Raw genomic sequence first — 21456 nt, 5'->3', positions numbered from 1 at the left:
AACTCAATCCCCAGTGGTTTTTGCCGCCAGAAATGATGAAGACTTATCTTCCTGGCACTAGAGCCCTGGGCTTGAGCCTGGTGTGGGGCTGGGACTCCTCACTCCTGAGATAAAGTATAAAGGACACATGGACAATAACAGCTTGTTGTCCATGTGTCCTTTATCCTGAATTTTTATCCTCCACAGGTGTGTAATGGACCAGCCCATTCCATGTCTGTGCTCTGCCTACAAGCCTGGATGGATGTGGTTTCTTTAATTCCATAGTTGTCAGATTTCTATTCAACTTGATTTCTGATAGTTCTGAGTGATTGTTGTTCTAAATTTTAGCTATAATTTTGATGTGGTTGTGCAAAGAGGCGAGCCAGGTCCTCCTACACTGCTATCTCAACCAGAAATCCAAAGCATGCTTTTTCATGTGGCATGACTCACCACACCTCAGCAATAAAAAAGCCTTTTATCCCTTATCATTTGGTAATTTTGTTTTCTTTATCTCACTTTTATTTTTTCATGGTGAGTAAGCAGAAACTGTAATAGAAGGCCTTCCATTGATTTAAAAAGAAAGAAACCTTTCTTCTTTTTTTTAAAGATTTTATTTATTTATCTTTAGAGGGGAAGGGAAAGAGAGAGGGATAGAAATATCAATGTATGGTTGCCTCTCATGCGTCCCCTGCTGGGAACTGACCTGCAACCCAGGCATGTGCCCTGACTGGGAATCGAACCGCGATACTCTGGTTTACAGACCCGAGCTCAATCCACTGAGCTACACCAGCCAGGGTGAAACCTTTCTTCTTTTTAAGTATATTTTATTGATTATGCTATTACAGTTGTCCCATTTTTTTTTACCTTTTATTCCCCTCCACCAACATTCACCCTCACACCAACATTCAGCCCTCCTTGGTTCATGTCTATGGGTCATACATATAAGTTCTTTGGCTTCTCCATTTCCTATACTATTCTTAAACTCACCCTGTCTATTTTCTATCTACCATTTATGCTTCTTATTGCCTGTACCTTTTCCCCCATTCTCCCCTCAACCCCTCCCTGCTGATAACCCTCCATGTAATCTCCATTTCTGTAATTCTGTTCCTATTTTAGTTGTTTGCTTAGTTTGTTTTTGTTTTTGTTTTTTTAGGTACACTTGTTGATGGCTGTGAGTTTGTTGTCATTTTACTATTCATAGTTTTGATTGTCTTTTTTCTTAAATAGGTCCCTTTAATGTTTCATATAATAAGGGCTTACTAATGATGAATTCCTTAAACTTGACCTTGTCAGGGAAGCACTTTATCTGCCCTTCCTTTCTAAAAGACAGCTTTGCTGGATGGAGTAATCTTGGATGTAAGTCCTTGCCTTGCATGAATTCAAATACTTCTTCCAGCCCCTTTTTGCCTGTAAGGTTTCTTTTGAGAAATCAACTGATAGTCTTATGGGCACTCCTTTATAGGTAACTCTCTTTTTTTCCTCTTGTTGTTTTTAAAATTCTCTCCTTATCTTTAATCTTGAATAACTTAAATATGATGTGTCTTGGTGTGTTCCTCCAGGGGTCCAATTTCTTTGGAACTCCCTGAGCTTCCTGGACTTCCTGGAAGTCTAATCCCTTTGCTAGATTAAGGAAATTTTAATTTATTATTTTTCAAATAACTTATCAATTTCTTGCTCTTCCTCTTCTCTTCTGGAACCCCTATGATTCAGATGTTGGAATGTTTAAAGTTGTCCTAGAGGTTCCTAAGCCCCTCCTCATTTTTTGAATTCTTGTTTCTTCATTCTGTTCCAGTTGAATGTTTATTTCTGCCTTTGTTCCAAATCATTGATTTGAGTCCCAGTTTCCTTCCATTCACTGTTGATTCCCTGTATATTTTTCTTTATTTTACTTTGCATAGCCTTCACTTTTTCCTCTATTTTGCCTCTTTACTCAATCATTTCTTGTTGCTTAGTTCCTTTTCTGCAGTTTTGATCTGTTCTTTCATTTGGGTCATATTTCTTTGTCTTGGCATACCTGTTACATTGTAAGTGGCAGAGCCTTAGGTACTCACCAGGATGGGACAACTCACTCTGCTGGGTTGTGGCACTATATGTTGGGGGGGGGGGGGTCAGAGAGCGAACAATGGTCCTTGCTNCTCTGCTTGCCTTGATGCCAGACACTTCTGTTTCCCTCTATATGTCACTGGTTCCTTTCAAGCTGCTACCTTGGTGCTAGAGTTCAGAGGGAGTCCGAGTAGTTGTGTCTGTGTGTGGGTTCTTTAAGAAAAACTGCTTGGGGCTCTAGAAGTTTCTTCCACCAACTCAATCCCCAGTGGTTTTTGCCGCCAGAAATGATGAAGACTTATCTTCCTGGCACTAGAGCCCTGGGCTTGAGCCTGGTGTGGGGCTGGGACTCCTCACTCCTGAGATAAAGTATAAAGGACACATGGACAATAACAGCTTGTTGTCCATGTGTCCTTTATCCTGAATTTTTATCCTCCACAGGTGTGTAATGGACCAGCCCATTCCATGTCTGTGCTCTGCCTACAAGCCTGGATGGATGTGGTTTCTTTAATTCCATAGTTGTCAGATTTCTATTCAACTTGATTTCTGATAGTTCTGAGTGATTGTTGTTCTAAATTTTAGCTATAATTTTGATGTGGTTGTGCAAAGAGGCGAGCCAGGTCCTCCTACACTGCTATCTCAACCAGAAATCCAAAGCATGCTTTTTCATGTGGCATGACTCACCACACCTCAGCAATAAAAAAGCCTTTTATCCCTTATCATTTGGTAATTTTGTTTTCTTTATCTCACTTTTATTTCCTCATGGTGAGTAAGCAGAAACTGTAATAGAAGGCCTTCCATTGATTTAAAAAGAAAGAAACCTTTCTTCTTTTTTTTAAAGATTTTATTTATTTATCTTTAGAGGGGAAGGGAAAGAGAGAGGGATAGAAATATCAATGTATGGTTGCCTCTCATGCGTCCCCTGCTGGGAACTGACCTGCAACCCAGGCATGTGCCCTGACTGGGAATCGTGTGGTTCGCAGGCCTGCACTCAATCCACTGAGCTACACCAGCCAGGGTGAAACCTTTCTTCTTTTTAAGTATATTTTATTGATTATGCTATTACAGTTGTCCCATTTTTTTTTTACCTTTTATTCCCCTCCACCAACATTCACCCTCCCACCAACATTCAGCCCTCCTTGGTTCATGTCTATGGGTCATACATATAAGTTCTTTGGCTTCTCCATTTCCTATACTATTCTTAAACTCCCCCTGTCTATTTTCTATCTACCATTTATGCTTCTTATTGCCTATACCTTTTCCCCCATTCTCCCCTCAACCCCTCCCTGCTGATAACCCTCCATGTAATCTCCATTTCTGTAATTCTGTTCCTATTTTAGTTGTTTGCTTAGTTTGTTTTTGTTTTTTTAGGTACAGTTGTTGATGGCTGTGAGTTTGTTGTCATTTTACTATTCATAGTTTTGATAGTCTTTTTTCTTAAATAAGTCCCTTTAATGTTTCATATAATAAGGGCTTAGTGATGATGAATTCCTTTACCTTGACCTTGTCTGGGAAGCACTTTATCTGCCCTTCCTTTCTAAAAGACAGCTTTGCTGGATAGAGCAATCTTGGATGTAGGTCCTTGCCTTGCATGAATTCAAATACTTCTTCCAGCCCCTTTTTGCCTGTAAGGTTTCTTTTGAGAAATCCTCTGATAGCCTTATGGGCACTCCTTTATAGGTAACTCTCTTTTTTTCCTCTTGTTGCTTTTAAAATTATCTCCTTATCTTTAATCTTGAATAACTTAAATATGATGTGTCTTGGTGTGTTCCTCCAGGGGTTATATTTCTTTGGAACTCCCTGAGCTTCCTGGACTTCCTGGAAGTCTATTCCCTTTGCTAGATTAGGGAAATTTTTATTTATTATTTTTCAAATAACTTATCAATTTCTTGCTCTTCCTCTTCTCTTCTGGAACCTCTATGATTCAGATGGTGGAATTTTTAAAGTTGTCCCAGAGGTTCCTAAGCCCCTCCTCATTTTTTGAATTCTTGTTTCTTTTTCTGTTTCAGTTGAATGTTTATTTCTTCCTTTGTTCCAAATCATTGATTTGAGTCCCAGTTTCCTTCTGTTCACTGTTGATTCCCTGTATATTTTTCTTTATTTCACTTTGCATAGCCTTCACTTTTTCCTCTATTTTGCCTCTTTACTCAATCATTTCTTGTCACTTAGTTCTTTTTCTGCAGTTTTGATCTGTTCTTTCATTTGGGTCATATTTCTTTGTCTTGGCATACCTGTTACATTGTAAGTAGCAGAGCCTTAGGTATAACCAGGGTGGGACAACCCACTCTGCTGGGTTGTGGTACTATATATTGGGGGGAGGGGGTCAGAGAGGGAACAATGCTCCTTGCTTGGCTCTTGCCCTGCTTTCAGTCACTTCCCTTGCTACCCACAAGCAAATTGGGCCCTTCTGGTGCTAGTTCCCCAGTGGGTGGGTTTGTGAACATTCTAGAATCCCATGGATCTCTCCAACGAACTCTCCTGTGAGGCTGGGAGTTTCTCCCACTGCTACAACCCCCACAGATTTTTACAGCCAGAGGTTTTGGCTTTGGATTCCTGCGCTGGAACCCTAGGTTGTGTGGTCTGCCTTTCTTCTTCTTTTTTTAATGACTCAGTAGAGACTTCTTTGAGGATCTTGTATTAAAAATCAGAGCCTCTGGCCCTTGAGGGTCCAATCATCCCAGAGCAAAAAAAGAAAGTCATACAGAAAGGATTAGCCTGCTTAACTTGGGTCACTGTGAACACACTCTATGGCCACTTTTCTCATTGTTTTTGTTTCATTTTGTTTCAAATTATGTTGCCTGTGGCTTTGAGTCAAGCAAGCAATATAAGATCATTCCTCTGGACTCAAACACCTAGTAAATTCAGTCAGAAAAATCATTTCAAAGAAACAATTAGTTCAACTAAGTGCTTTGCTAAAATCAGCCAGTTGTCTGACCTTCTGTAGGAGCTGGGAAGAAATTTTCTTCCCTCCATGATTCTGGCTCAGACTGTTTCTCCTTCCTCCAGATCAAAGGGGAGCATCGAACTCCTGGTGCTCTAGTAACAACATTTTGCTGCAATAACAGATGCAAGGATAACTATACATAATGTATGCATTTGCAGTCTATATGAAAAGAAACTCTTATTTCAAGATTTACTGAAAATCCAATTGTTGAACTTTGAGGGTACCTTTTACATTTTAATCAAGCATTGGTCCCCTAACCATATATAGAAAAAATTCAGTAAGTGTATTTCAGCTGTCAATGAACCACGACCTTTTTTCTGAAGGTTTACTATCTTATTGCCAGTGGTTTTCAAATTGTAGACTCCTCGACTTGTGAGCGGAATTTCACATCATCACAGGAGAGAAAATTATGCTAACGAGGCAAGAGTTAGATTTGCATAGCACTTGATTGTTCTAAAACTCTTTTCATCATCTCAGTTGATTATTAAAACAATCCTGTGGTCAAGACAAGGGTTCATATCCCCATTTTTAAAAATGAAGAAATAAAGATTATGAAATATTAAACATTCCCACCCAGTTCAGGATGGGCCCAGGCCTGTAATGAAAATCCTATCTCCTTGTTGCAAGAGCCAATGTTCCTTGCCCTGTACTACACAGCTCTCGTGCAAAGATAAAGTGGTGAATCAGAAGTCACATATATAGTTTTTATCTCTGTGCCGTTTACTGCAATGTATGTGTGTGAACATATTTAAAAGACTCTAAAATATTTAAAACAATATATTTTAAATAATTTAAAACACACATATTAGAGTACACAAATTAATTCAACCTACCTAACATCTTTATTTTCAGACATTCTAAAAACTCATAAATAACTGTACTATTAGATTAGGAGATATTATGAAATACATTTGAAAAATGCAGACTAGACAAATTCAAATAATGTGTCCAAGGTCATTTAGCTAGTAGGTAAATATATAAATATTTATATATTTATATAAGTTACATAAATTTGTATATATATAAAAATTATATTTATATATATATTTATATAACTTATATAAATATATAAATATATCTAGGTTTGACATTATCCTCAGTGATGCACATTTTCAGGGGTTTCATGCAATTAAGGGAGAGAAGCACAGATTTTTGGAGTAGGGTTAATTGAGGGTGTTGAAGAATAGTGTGTGCATAGGTGCCAGAGATGAGGGTCTGCTTCATAAAAGTAAACTTGGGTGTGACCATCTTGTCAGGAACTCCTTGTAGCTCTTTTATAAGCACACCTCCTTGAATGAAATCCAAGGCTGTATGTACCCGCCTTACACAAAATCTCCTTGTACAGCAAAGTGGGCTTTAACAAAGCGCAATGCATTTGTTCAGAAGGACATCTGGAAGAAAGTAAAGGTTTTTGAAAGGAGACAGGTTAAAATCAGAAGAGAGTTGTGGTAGCTTTGAAAGAAAACATTTTTTAAATAATAGAAAAAAGTAGGTCAGGACTTGCCAGAGTCAGAACCTGTCTGTCAGCAGCCTTCATTTCCTGTTGTGTCCCTCTGCATGCAAATCCTGATGCCCGCAAGCCACAAGCCAGGCCCCTCAAGTACAGCGCAGCCCCTTTTTTTCTCACTGAGGCAAGAGCCTGCCAAAATGGTACCCACAGAGCTCAGGCCTGTCCAACAGCTGTATTTTTATCCTTTGATGTCCTATCTTTCTTGATTTTCTCTGTAATTTACAATTCCACAAATGTAACTCTAGATTAAAGGTCAGCAAACAGCCACCAGCACCTGCTTTCGTACAGCAAACAAGAGAAGAATGACTTTTACATTATTAAATACAATAAGACAAAGATTAACAAAATTTAAATTTCAGTGTCCATAAATGACATTTTACTGGAACACAACTGTGCCCATTCATTTATAATTTTCTATACCTGCTTTTTTGCCTCAATGGCAGAGCCAGGTACATGGGACAGTGACATAAGACAGAACAACCTAAAATCGTTACCATTCCACTCATTATAAAGTTTTCTAACATCTGTTTTAGACTTACTGTTTTCTATGAACCTTGTGCTTCATAAGTGCCCTACCTGGCCAACCTTGTTAGAAACTCCAATTCCTGCCTCCTCTCCCAGGCTTTTTCGAGATCCCTTGGTCCTGTCACCCCATCTTGCGTCCACTGATAAACCAGCCTGCAACACAGCACAACACCATTAAAAATAGATCTGTAAGTCTTATTAAATTAGCATTTGCTTTGCTGAGAAAAAAATACATCACTTTTTGCATCATGGCTTCTCTTGGCTTAATTAACACATTAGCAGCTAATGTAGAGAGCCTAGGGACTGTCACATGCTACGGCGCCTGTGTTTGCCCACCATGTTTGCCACAGTTGTTCTCCACCGCCCTCAGGGAGGTGCAGCATTCCTTCAAAGGGTATCCAGCAGCAAAGTGGGCACCTATGAAAGGTGGAATAGAAAGAAATAAGAAACAACTTCCAAATCTGTCCTTTCGGTGATAAAAAAGATTTAATTTTTTAAAAGGAGAACCAAAGGATAAAATAGTCATAATTATTATTATTTTTGAAGACTTACTATGTTCTAGCTGCCATGTTTAGAACCTCATTGTCATTGTCATACTTAATCATTGAAATTTCGCCATGAAGTAGGCACTGTGCTTATTTTACAGGTGTAAAGCCAACGCAAGGTAGGGCCACACAGATACTAAATGGCAAACCTGTGACCAGGTCTCCTGTCTCCCTCACGGGCTGTGACAGTGACCACTACACTGCATTGCTTCTTCAACTCCATTCAAGGATCTGGGTAAGGCAAGTAGAAATGTATGCTGTAAATCCTAATTTAAAAAAAGGACTAAGTGTATATGGGTTATAGGGGAGGGTGAGGATAAAAGAAGACCAGTGGATAAAGTAAGAGCTTATGTTCTAGGCTCTGCAAAAGGAAAATGTTACTGGTATTTTTCTCTACACAGCAAAATTCAGTACAAAAGTAGACTATCTGACATCTTATCCAAAGGAGGATATCCTGCAAGTGTCTGAAAGGCCTGTGTCCATCGGGTGCTCCGCCAAGGTGGTACGGTTCCACGAACACAGTCACAGTCTGTAGGAGAGGTACAACGGGAAGGCATGCCAGGATCCTAGGGAACATCTAGTCCAGCCTGTGCTTCTAAAATAAGTGGAGACTGAGGCCCAACACAGAGCAGTGACTAGCCTGGTGGCATACAACTGCTAGTGGCAGGTGCCAGATGGAATGGAAGTCTCCATCACATCGTAAAACATGACACAATGGCAGAAGCACGCAGTTTAGATACAGACAGACCAGGGTGAGCAACCCCCGGGCAGCTGACCTGACAGGTGGTGGTCAGCAAGTTTTCTCCTGTTCACACCCTCTGCATCTCTAGGAGTACACAGAGTTGTCCCTTCTAACTGAAATCTTCACTCAAGTTAATTCACAGTATTCCACTAAAGGTAATTACCACTGGCACAGGGCCTTCTATTCTGCAAAGCACCTTTACAACAATGGTTGTTTGCACCTAACAGAGAAGGAAATTTGAGTGAAAAGAAATGAAAAAATTAGATGGAGGTCACCTAATTTGGCAATGCCCTTTCTTCCACCTGGAAACGATTCCCAGTAAAAAAAAAAGAAACATCATAGGGGTTCTCATGATCCCCCCAGAGACACATGCTTTTTTCTTCACTGGGGCTTTCACACACCATACATAGCATTTTTGTGCCACAATGGCAGAGCTGAGTCAGTACGGCAGAGATACATAATACTGAGCAATCTAAAATATTTATCATCCAGCCAATTTCAGACTAAGTCTTCCATGGGCTTAACACCTATTCATGAGTATTATTTCAAATTCCTAATGAACAAACCTCCAAATTTCTCAAATCAAAATCAACTGAAAGTAGATTCTATTGTACTTTTGTTGGAAAAGTTTATGTGCGTTCTTAAGAACAAAAATCTCTTACTGTGTTTATTCATTCAGCAAACATGAGTACACTCCTAAAATATTTCTGAATTTTTAGAAATTGTTACAAGAACCTAGGAGATGGGTATCATTATCTCCATGTTGCAGGTAAAGTAAACCGAGGCTCCTTAATGGTTTGATAACTTACCAAATGTCACAGTAAGTGGTAAAGTTGGAACCCAACTCAGACAGCTATGCTCCTCCTTTCTCTCATGGTGCGTCGTCAAATTACTATGACAATGCAGCAAAAGTACTGCTCAGGTGGAATGGCCCCCACGTTAGCAGTGAGTAAACTAAAACACAGAGTGACAAAACCACAGGCTCAAGCCACACAGTAAACTGGAGAACCGGGATTCAGATTTTGGTTTTCTAATTAAATTCTGGAGCTCCTTCTGGTATTTTAACAAATTCCTCAACAGACAATTCTCATATATACTAATACAGCAAATAATATTTCCTTAGGAAATGAGTACTAGGGGTACAGCGGTATGTTTCTGAAATTTCATTATCCTTTGCATCTAAATTATGTACAGATTGTTTACGATTGGAGTGGAGATACGTTGGGAGGTTTTTGTCATGGGCAGTATCACAGCTATTCCAATAGGAGTTCTCTAATCCTGAGGTTTCTCTGGGGATATAAAATGCATTCTAGGTCCATAAAAACCATTCCAGCTGCTCCTATCATAATTCCAATACCCCTGTAATAATATTTCTTTCATTTCCCCCCAAATGGGATGCATTGCTCAAAAAGACCATTTTTATTTACCTGTGAATTGGATATGGGGAAAACAACCAATTCAAAAGCAGCACAGTGTTTTCTTGGGGCCTCTCAGGGGTTTACATGGCACATCAGACTCGAGAGCAAACGAAACACGGAGGGACCCACCGATGCACCAAATCCTACTCTGGAGAGGCTGTCTCAGTAGAACATTGAAAATAAGCCATTACTTTGTCAGTTGGAACAAAGGCCTTGATTAAAAATTAAAATACATTCTGTACTGATAAATATACAGCTGCCTAATTACTTGCAAGATTTATATTTTGTGGTGTTAATCCTTCATAATGGTGATTTCTTATTCCCATTAAACCAGAACATAATGAGCTTCACAGTGACAAGTTTCAATAAACATTTGGTTTCCCCTTTTATGAAATAGATCATTTCTGATTATTAATGTTTTCAAAATCACATTTTAAAATATTTCACCAGAAGAGAACTGTATCCTTCCCATCAAATTGCATTCAATGTAAAAAAAAAGTGTGTATTTAGAGACACCTAATTATGGCTAGTTTAAAATTTCTTTTCTGCCAACAAGACCTTCTAATTTGCTATCACCAAACCTTTCTCAACATTAGCATGCAAATACACACAGACATGACATTAAGTGACAAAAACACTAAAATAAACCAAAGAAAACAACATCTAGTTTTTGGCAGTATCAAAGAATATTTGGAGCCTGGGGTGGAACGAGAAATGGAAGCCGTGATTGAAGGGAGATTATAAAAAATAAACGGAGGAGAGAGTGAAGTCAACAAAATTAGTGGGGTAGGCAGCTCCAAGGGCACACCTCTCTTCAAAAACATTTAAAAATTGAGCAAAAACTGTCAGAATCAAATTTGTCACAACTCTGGAAAACATTCAGAGGTTTATAGTAACAAAGGGAATGCTGGACCAAGGAAGAGGCAACTCAAAAATGATAGAAAAACTTTGTGGTATTTTTGGTTTTTCCTTGTTCTACCCTCTTCCTGACTCAGGAGTGGTCTGAAGACATTAGCCTGCATGGTCACTGTGAGACCCTGGGCTCTCATTCTAGAGGGAGCAGAGCAGAGTTTATTTACAGTTTATTGGGATTCTGTTTGTTTGCTCTGACCTGTTTTGGGGGTTACATAAAGGCCCCATGCAGGGGGCTTGTCTTTTTTTAAACCTGATTTAGAGCTCACTCAGAGCACAACAGGGAGCAGGTATTCTTCATAAACATTTTAAATAAAAGTAACAGTCCACACCATATGCCTAAACCTGGAAGGGGAAGCCGGGAAAAGCATATACACAACCCATGAGAAAGGAGAAAATCAAATGGTACACTACAAAACATCAGTTAAACACAAAGGGAGGCAGTAATAAAGGGAATGTGGGACAAAATATGGTGAGATACAAATAAAAACAAATAGGAAATTAACAGTAGGAATTTTCTCATCAGTAAGTACTTTAAATGTTAATGAGGTAAGCTGTCCAATGAAATGGCAAGTATTGGCAGAATCAATAAACAAACAGGATCCAATGATGAGCTGTTCAGCAACAGACTCACTTTAGACCCAAAGACAAATAGGTAGAAAGTGAAAGAATAGAAAATGTTATTCCAGGCAAATATTAACCGAAAGAGAGCTGACTTGGGTATACTAATATCAGACCAATAGACTTTATACCAAAAACTGTTATAAAACACAAAGGATATTACATATTTATACAAATCAATTCATCAGAAACATGCAACAAAAACATATATACACCAATAACACAGCCCCAATATAGAAAGCAAACACAGACAGATTCAAAGGGAGAAACAGACAGTTCTACAATAAAACTTGGAAACTTCAATACCCCATATTCAATAATGGATAAAACATCTGGAAAGAAGATAGAAAGGAGATCAATAAGAAAAGCCAAAAATATTTTGCCAAGAGAAAGAAACCAAACACAAAAGTTCATGTACTTTATGACTCAATTTATATGAAATATCCAAAATAGGTAAATCTATACAGACCAAAACCAAACTCGTGGTTTTTTTCTGAGGAAGTGCTTGGAATGGAAGAGCATTGGGAAGTAACTGTTTTTTTTTGTTTGTTTGTTTTTTTTTGGGGGGGAAGTAACTGTTTAATGACCATGGGGCTTCCTTTTGTGGTGATGGAAATTGTTGGAAATTAAACAGAGATGGTGGTCGCACAACACTATGAATGTACTAAATGTCAGTGAACTGTTTATTTTAAAATAGTTCATTTATGTTACTTGATTTCACCTCAGTTTTTAAAATATTAAAACATAAATAGAGGGGATGGTACAAGATTTAAAACAGAGGTAATAATGGAAAGCATAGCAGGGAAGAATACAGCAAGGCAAAGTCGGGGGCACAATGTGGTGTACAGTTGAAAAGAAGAAAGAACATGAAACATGGTAACAGGGAGAATCCTGGGTTTCTTCCATCCTGCCTCTACAAACTATTCCGTACACTGCTATCAGATTTACCTTTAAAACAAAATATCTGAGCATCCTGATACTATGCCTCCAAATCTCCAAGTTATGGACTTTCATTGCACCTCCTCACTTCTGTTAAACATGCAGTAGTGCCTCCAGCCCATCTTGGTTTACCTCTTCTCCTCTGACTCCTAACTTTGTCTTCCCCAGGGAACTCCCCAGGCACCATGTGCTCTGACATCCTTTTTGCTTCCTGAACACCATAAGAGTCCTCTCATCAGTAACCTTACTCATGCTGTTAACCCTTTTGGAAGAATCTTACCCTTCCCCAAGACTTAGCTCAAATGCCATTATTTCGTGACATTGTTCTCATAACAAGTAAGCTAGAAGCAGCTCATGGTAGTGGAAAGAACACAGACTTTGGAAATAGCTAAATCCAGGCTAGCCACACTGTGATATGCATCAGTCACACATCTTTGGGCCCTTTGTTTCATACCTGTTAGCTTCAGTGTCTTAGTCTATCCATGCTACTATAAAAAAAAAAACCACCATACACTCAGGGTCTAAACAACAAACATTCATTTTTTGCAGTTCTGAATCTTGAAAGTTCAAGATCGAGGTGCTGGCATATTCAGTGTCTGGTGGAAGCTTACTTCCTGATTTATAAGTGGCCACCTTCCCACTCTGTCCTCAGGTCTAAGTAGGGGGAGGAGAGTTTTCCAGGATCTCCTTTATAGAGTCAGTAATCCCGTTTATGAGGGCTTCACCCTCATGACCTAATCATACACCAAACCCCTTAGCTGCAAGCACCACCATATTAGGAGTTAAGATTTCAACAAACGAGTTTTTGTAGGAGTAAAACCAATACATAACACTTAGTTTCCCTATCTACTAAAAGATAAATAATGCCTCACTGAATTTTTTTGAGAATGAATTTTAAAATCTATGCAGCGGTCTCTTCACCTGGTAGATATTCAATAATTGTGTATTTACCGTCCCAGTGGTTCATGAGAAGTACATGCTTATTTTAATAGGCAAATGATACTCCCTTGAATGTGTGTGGTGTCTTACTATTTCAAAGCATGTTACTTACAGTCTCTTATTTGATCTGAAGAATTACTGATACCCATTAAGGTAATGTGAGCTGAAAAGGATAAACTTTAGACTCCTAGTGGACGTGAGCAATAAATTAATTTATTGTTTCTTTACTGAAGTTCCTGAGATGGAGTAATCGCACATGACCTGCTCAGTGACCCAATAATCTGGGTTCTTCTCGTAACTCTCACCTTCTGTCCCCAGCATGGCCTTCATCACGTGACTTCTCCTCAAGAAATCCACCAGTGTGAAAGGAATATGTGCTGCTTTATCCATACACCGTTAGAAAGATTTTCTATATTAAACATAATAATCCCTCTCTTCCATCTGACTGGATCAAATGAAGATGTGTTCCTGTTAGAACAATTACACGTACCAGAGGGATGCCAGGCATCGAACGGTTACACCAATCACCTGAAGCAGGATGGGTTTGGGGGAGCTAGCCTTAGTGCCCACCATGGGAACTACGCAGTTTCTGTGCCAGAAAGAAAATGGCTTGCCCTAAATCACACAGAAAATTAGTGCTCAATCTAGGATTAAAGTCAGATCCCCCGACTCCTATTCTCATTACACAGATGATTAGAGACCATATTGGTTATTTTGTTTCAGGCTTCCAAGTTGCAGAAAGCCTCAACTGAAAGTGTCTTAAAAGTGAGGATGTTTATTATTTCACATACAAAAGGGTGCAGAGAGAAATAAGCTATAAAGCTATGGAAAGACAGTGAAGAATTTTAAGTGCATATTGAATGAAAGAAGCTCATCTGAAACCACACTATAGGATTCTAAATATATGACATTCTAGAAAAGGGAAAATTATACAGACAGTGGTTCCCAGGGTTTAGGAATGAGAATGGGATGAATATGCAAAGCACAGGGGATTTTTAGGGCAGTGAATACACCCTATGACTATAATGGTGGCTACATACCATTATAGGTTTGTCAAAACCCTTGGAATATACAATACAAGACTGAGCCCCAATGTAAACGTTGGACTTTGGGTGATAGTGATGTATCAATTGTAACAAATATAACACCTTAGTGTAAAATGCTAATAGCCACTTAGGCTGTTGGGAGAGATGGGCTATGTGGGAAATCCCTGTACTTTCTCCTCAGTTTTTCTGTGAACCTAAAAGTCTCTAAAAAATTAGGTCTATTTATAAAAAAAAGAAAAGAGCATCAAGAAGGGCTCTAGGCTTTATTGATTTATCGACTCAATGGCACCCTCAAAAACCCAGTTTCTTCCCATTTTTTCTCTCTAGCATCCTCGGGGTCTCAGCCTTCCCTCTGGACTGGCTCCTCTCACAGAGCAAGACGACTGCTGGAATTCAAAACACTACACCCACACACACGAGTTCCATCCGGGGCGCAAGTACAGCATTCTCTGGAATCTCCTGCCTAGGAGGAGACCTTAATGAGAACTATCCTTTTGGCTTCTGGCCAGACTTGACTCACAAGCCCATTTTAAACAAATGACCTAATAAAAGACTGAAACCACCATTTTTCACGAGAACTTACCTTGAGTCATGTGAGGAAACGTGGATAGCCAAACTTAAATTAGGGCCCTGTTTGCAGGTGGGGAAGGATTGGTGATGAATATTCGAAGGGAAACCAACATTTTCTGCTACAGAGAATGATCCAGGCAGCTGTGGCCAGACGCAGCTAGACCGCAGGGCAGCCGGGAGGGGCTGTAGGCCGGGGCTGCCAAGGCAGCACAGCCGAACTGCCCTGCCGATGACCAAGCCAGCGCAGCACATTCCAGATTTTCCCAGTCCAGGCAGAGACGAGGCAAGGGGAAGCTTTGCAGAAGTCTGCCCAAGGTTAGAGAGGGTGACTGACGGAAGACAAGGCCTCCTCCTCCCTTAGGGCCCCAGAGGACACAGCTACACAGGTATTGTACGGATCAACGTGGCAGTGGGGGAGGTGCTGTCCTTTCAGTCTAGTCCGGGAAAAGGATGGGATTGTATGGAAGAGCTAGACCCTTCCCAGGGTGGAGGTTGGGACCAGAAGGTGTAAACAGAGGAAAAGGAGAAACGCCTCTCTTCCTAACTGGATCCAGAGGCAGGGACATGCTAGCCAGAGCATTTGTGGGACCAGTGGGTACTGGCCCCTGCAGCTGGCACAACAGAGGCCCCTGGCCGCTGGCTGCAGGAGTCAGTAGCAGCCCCAGGCCCTTGGCGTGGGAAGCAGAGGCAGCAGCGTGGCAGCAGCAGCCCCAGGCACAGACTCCAGGAGAAGCCTGAAGCCACACTGCAGCGGGGAACAAGCTAACCCATGTGGATGGTCATGCTGGAGCTGCCTGCAGTTCCCAAAGAGCAGTATTTTTAAATGGGAGAAGGAACTCTGGGTGCAGCCTTGGCCTTGTCTGGCAGAGGGTGGCGGGGCTTTTCTCTGGGTGTTCTGGAAGGGATGGTCTCTCAGGCAGGAACCTGCCATTTCCCAGATTGTGTAGTGTTTGAATAAAAGACCTCTTTCCTTTTTCACCAAACCTCTGCCTCCAGAATTCGCCTATGGACAACAGCGGGCATCCAAACTCTACTTTCTGTTCAGTGATAAGAATGCTACTAGAAAAAAAAAAGTTACTTTTTAGTAGGCATTTAAAAAGTCAGTTTATAGTAGGCATATCTGCTCTACCCTTACCCTTCTCTCTGATGGCTGTAGATAAGCACACAGATGAAGTGGATCTCACAGCTGACTAAGGTAGTGAACTATCCCAAAGCTGCAGAGGACCTCCATGAGGAGCCAAAGGGGACTATTTTTGCTATTGTTTGTATGCCTGAATAAGCAACAGACCAAGCTTTTGAAGAAGGCAAGTTTGAAAAACAACTTATTTCTTTAAAATTGAGTGGCCTGTGGTAGGCAGAGCTACAGCTTGCCTTGCCAGTGGCTCAGCCAGGGTACTCACTGCCCCTTTCCAGCAGGGTCGTAGCCAACACTCTTCATGCGGTGAGCATGCGATCAGGTATCTTTACCACACTTTCCTATTTTGTCCAGTAGCCTCACCACTTTAATGAGTCCCTGGATTTGGAGGATAGAATCCAATCATCAGAGGTCAGGTCTTCACTCTCAGTCAGGACTTCCTATCCCTATGCCAAAGAGGGCACAAAGCCCCACAGCTACTAGGGCACACCCTGCCATTTGGCTACACATCAGAAACCCTTGCATGGCTCTACAAATACACACAGAAGTCCCCATCTCTGCAATTCTAGTTCAGCAGAACCGATATATGTCCCAACCCAGAACATTTAGGCAATGGGGTGATGTTTTTCTTTATTAAAGCAAACATGGCTATATTATAGAGTTGAATGCAAAGCTGCGTACTTTTCAAAGTAAATCTATAAACATTTGACAAATGTTTTTAGAATTTTCTGTAAGAATTTTCTGTAGCTATTTCAGGCTATCACCCTGGAGAGATTCACTAACTCTTATTGGCCATTAGGGGATACTTAGGAAAAAGTTTTAAATACTTCCCAGGTAAGAAGAAACTAACACATCTCCTCCGGAGCCATGGTGGGTGGCAGAGCGTTTGGTGATGACTGCCGCAAAATTAATCATGCAGCCACTGCCTAATATGCCTGAACTTTTGGTCTTAAGATGGTACAGATGTTTTTTACGGTTTAATAAAAATACCTTCCTGAAGTTTACACTATAAATTTGCAATATTACACTCTTCTGTCTTCTCGACCTTTCTGCAGCTGGTTCACTGTTTGTCCTTAAAACTCACTCCACTTACTCTGAATAAGCAGGAAATGCTGTGTCATAAGCCACAATCAATCAATATAAATAAAACAATTCAGCCCAGATGTGACCTGAATATGCATTTAGAGTCCCTGATTGAGCAAAGCAGTGACACAAGGTTTCAAGGTCAGACAAAGCAGCAGTGAATTCGCTCTGTGGAAAAACACACAGGGGCCCCGCTGCTCCTTATTATTGTAATTTCTCATCTGCAGAGTTTCAGGGAAGTTGTCCCTCTGCGGATACTCCATAACCCACACCAACTGCTTCTTCCTCGGGTCACAATGGAAGTAAGTACAGAACAGTCCTGATTGCTGCAAAACTACAGCATGGTAGATTCAGTCTAGTCTAAACCCTCCTGGGTGTTACAGAACAGAGCCGGTGTTCGTTGTACTGTTACCAAAAGGACCCCCCACTGGGTCCACTATGCCTGCCGCCAAAGGAAAAACGTCTCTCAATGCCAGAGATTTCTGAAAAGGAAAGGAATTATTTATTTAAAAGCCATACAGACTTAGAGTAGTGATTTATTGTCTTCATTAAAATATTAAAGTCTTTAGGATACCCACAGTTACACACAATCCTTCCTTCTCCCTCTGACCAGTCTTGGGTCCCATATCTCAGGAAAGAAGTAGAAATCCTTGATTCGGGCTCCCAGCACCATCAGTTGCCACCACGATCTCCAGTTAATCTGAAGCCATGTGGCACCTTCTCATGGCCCACCAACAAGAGTCCTTTCACCCCTTTTCTTCCAAGCAAAATCTCTCCTGCTTCCTGTTGCATCCACCAACCGCGAGAACAAATGTCGGAGACTTTCAGGGTTTCAAAGCTGTTACTTTATTGGCCAAGTTTAACCTGCGCAGGGGCAAACTCTCAGAATGTCCAGAGACACAGTGCCTGCAAGGCCTGCAAACAAGAGTCGCACCCAGCACTTACAGCTAAGTCCTTATATAGAGGCAAGCAAGCAAGCGTTGCACAGAAGCAGATGTGGCAGTTAGCTATTGGCTTACAGAGCCCGCGTGCGGGATCAGGGTGGGGTCTGACTCAACTGAGAGGAAAATTTTGAAACTAAACACATGGCAATCAACTTACAGGATGTTTGCTAGGGACGCAGGCTCCTTGGGGCTGAGACTATTTTTCTTGTTCCCAACACTTCCTAAGCCATGTAGCAAAGGGGAGCAACCCAAAGCCACGTGGTTCCCCACTGCACGGCTGCTGAATCTGGATTTAAATCCCCATGCCATTCTTCCTCTGCAGCCCCATTTCTGACTCCTCCTACAATAGGTTACACCTGCCAGCATTCCTGTATTCTTCCAGCTTTCCTGGGCTGCCATCATTTGTCTGGGCAGGCGTGGCCTCATGGCATGGAGCCAGTCTTCTCCAAGCTCTCACGCAGGTGCTGTAACCAGGAGGAGCTTCCCTCCAGTTACATCTTGAGTGGAAGTCACTTCCATCCCCCTGGCTCAAACCATGACCACAGTTATTTACCATATCCATGAAACCAGTTAAAGGTTATAGATATATTAAATGACCATGCCAGAGATTAGCTGCAAAGCCGTTGCTGTACAACACAGCTCTCAATGGCCCTGCTCCATGTGTCCCATCCCCCAGCTCAGACTTATGAGACTGAGAACATCATATATATATTTTTCTAATATTTCCTGGACACCTTGAGCTCTAGACTCCATTACAAATCCCTATTTGGGGCCCTCTCTTGGCTGCACCCTGTTACAAAGCCTCAATAAATGCTATGGATACTCATGCTGCAGTGAGCTTCTAGGTTTACATCATTGTATATATTACCACATATTCAAGTCAGAAGCATGGGGGGGGCGTCCTGAAGGACACAGAAGCTTTGCATTTGAGAAGCTCCCAATCCCAGATTTCACCCCCTGCATCTCTTCCTTTAGTTCTGATTTTTGTCCTTTTCTATAATAAAATTGTAATCATAAGTACAATGTGTTCCTGATTTATGTAAGTCATTCTATCAAGTTATCAAATTCAAAGAAGTCCACAGTTACACTTGACTTGTGTCTAGCTAGTCTTAAGCAAGAGTATCCCTAAGTACCTGTGAACTTGCAACTAATATCCGAAGTCTCGGGCAGACTTGGGAGCCTGGGGGACTGTGCCTTCTTAACCTCCCAGTTTGGCTAAATCTGGCTTAGTACCTTGGTAACACACAAAGCCTTCATACAGCAAAAATTAGTTAGTGGAAACATTATACTGAAGTCCCGTCCCAGAAAGAAAAAGGTTAAATAAACAAACAAAAACTCTTAAATGTCAACATTGGAATAAGAGAATCAGAGAAGGAAAAAATATCAAAAAGAAGGGAATATTTGGAGGCATAATTGAGCTAAATTTCCCAAAATAATGAAACAAAAGAAGGAAGGAAAGGAAGGAAGGGGAAAGGAAGAAGGAAACATCTGAACATCTGACTAGAAAGCCCTACAGAATGTCAAAATATATTAAAATTTTTTTATAAAAAATCTTAAGAAAATCAAAACATAAATAGGAAATTCTAAAATCTCTGGAGAAAAAGAGGGCATAGCATTCAAAAGGAAAGGTCACATTGAATGACCTCTAACCATTTTAATAGCAACATGGACATGAACACTTAAAAGGAAATACTTCTAAAGAATGAAAGGCAAACAATTGGAACCTAGAACTGTCTATGTAGACAAATTGCTATTTAAATATGAGATTTATATATATTAAAGTTATATATAAATTAAAATTAAAGTTATATTGACACAGACACCAGCCCGCACTGTCTGCAGCGTCATGGATGAGGCATGAGACAAATTCACAAGGAGTACCAAGTCCTGTGGAGGAAAAGGGGTGGCACAGCTACTCCCTCAAAAGGGGAGCACCTCAGAGGGGCTTGGCCACTCTCTCAAGGGGAGAGCACGCTGACCCTTGCCCAAACAGGCTTTTATTGGGTTTCAGTTTGCACAGGAATACAGGTAAAGTTCATTAATCATTGTCAGGCAGTAAGGATCAAACAATAGATAACAAAGAACTCTGAGGGCCTATTCTGAGTCAGGGTCTGTTAGCTAAAGGGCTATAAAACTTTGGGAAACAAACTCATTTCCTGCTCAGACTTTTATCATTTAATTAAGAGCATTCTTAGCAAAACAGGTTTCACAGGAGTTTATGTATTCTTTCTTAGGCCTGATCACCGGGGAGCCTGCCCTTTCCAGCACAGGGCTGCACCGCCCTCTATCATTGTTTCAGACTTAAGTCAGGCAGAGGAAGCAAGATAGCCAAGAAATTAGGAAACTTCTCATAGACAGAATGAGGACTCAGGCTTTGTCAAAACTGTCCATCACCCTCTTTCTCCATAGCCCCCAAGTCCTTCCCTGTGGCCTCCACGTGACCATGCCTGTCTTAGGTGATTCCCCCTTGGGGGAATCTTACCCGTCATTGGCTAACTGATCAAGCATTGGAGGCCAGTTATGGAAAAAGGAGCAGAAGTGGCGCTCCTGCCATGGGGCGGGGGCGGGGAGGGGGGCGGTTACAGCTCCTGAAACCAGGCAGGGTAGTTCCCAACATTATATATAATTAAAGTTAACTAAAAATTAACTTTACCATTATCCTCATACATATAATTCATTTTTGTGTATGTGTGTAAGAGAGTAAATAAACCTCTCTAGCAGATAAAGACTTCAGAATATTTGGCATATAATTTCTTCATTGTAAACATTTTGGAAGAAGTATTAAAATAAGCAGAGAAACAAATCAAGGAGATGCTATCAGAAATCTCTCCCTAGGGGAGAGAATCATAGGGGAAAAGGGGATGGACTCACATGAATAAGCATAAAGGACACATGGACAATAACTAAGGTGGGGGGCGGAAATGGGAGGGAGGTGGGGAGCACTGGGGGTGGGCAGGGCTGGGAATATAAGACAGAAAACTGTTCTTGAATAAGAATTAAATAAAAAAGTTTTTAAAAAAAGAACATAAATTGCTGCTTAAAAAAGAAAGCTCTCCCTATACTATATTAAATATTAATAATAGATAAAGATAATATAATTATGTATTTGCCTACAAACTTTAAAAGGTCAAAATGTATTTCTATAATAATAAAAAATTAAAATGCTACATAATATTAACAGTTTAGAGATTGTAAAATGGGAAAATAATGTGTAAAAATTTTTCCCTTAAGGTAAGGATATATCAATTCTTCTTTAAAAAGTACTAATAAGAAATAAAAAGGTGGGACAATTGAACAATAAACAAAGCTAGCATAAATAAATCCAAATACACTAATAATTATAATAAATATGAGAAGAATAAACTCAGCAAATATCATCAGGTTGGGTTAAACAGATCATCAGGTTTGGTAAAAAAAGTAACTGTGTGGAAGAGACATTAAACAAAACAATTAGGAAAGTATGAAATTAAAAGGATGCAAAAAAGAATAACAGCAAAATTCTAAAAAATAATAAACAGTGTAGCTACATTAATATTAGAACAAAATAGGCTTTAAATTTAA

General features: G+C 40.4%; 1 protein-coding gene across 1 annotated transcript in view; it reads right to left on the bottom strand.

Moving 5' to 3' along the window:
• Positions 1 to 13507, bottom strand: part of LOC118982634 (alpha-N-acetylgalactosaminide alpha-2,6-sialyltransferase 2-like) — a 61419-nt gene extending 47912 nt beyond the window's left edge. Inside the window, 2 exon segments of the mRNA XM_037039783.1 lie at positions 7053 to 7154; positions 13346 to 13507. Coding sequence (XP_036895678.1) covers positions 7053 to 7154; positions 13346 to 13507 — 264 coding nt within the window.
• Positions 13508 to 21456: the final 7949 nt, after the last annotated feature.

This window comes from Sturnira hondurensis, unplaced genomic scaffold (assembly GCF_014824575.4).
Source record: "Sturnira hondurensis isolate 20B ecotype Veracruz unplaced genomic scaffold, ASM1482457v3 Scaffold0002039, whole genome shotgun sequence".
NCBI lineage: Eukaryota > Metazoa > Chordata > Mammalia > Chiroptera > Phyllostomidae > Sturnira > Sturnira hondurensis.
The sequence above is the reverse complement of the archived record's forward strand: the minus strand, read 5'-3'. Positions and strand labels throughout refer to the sequence as shown.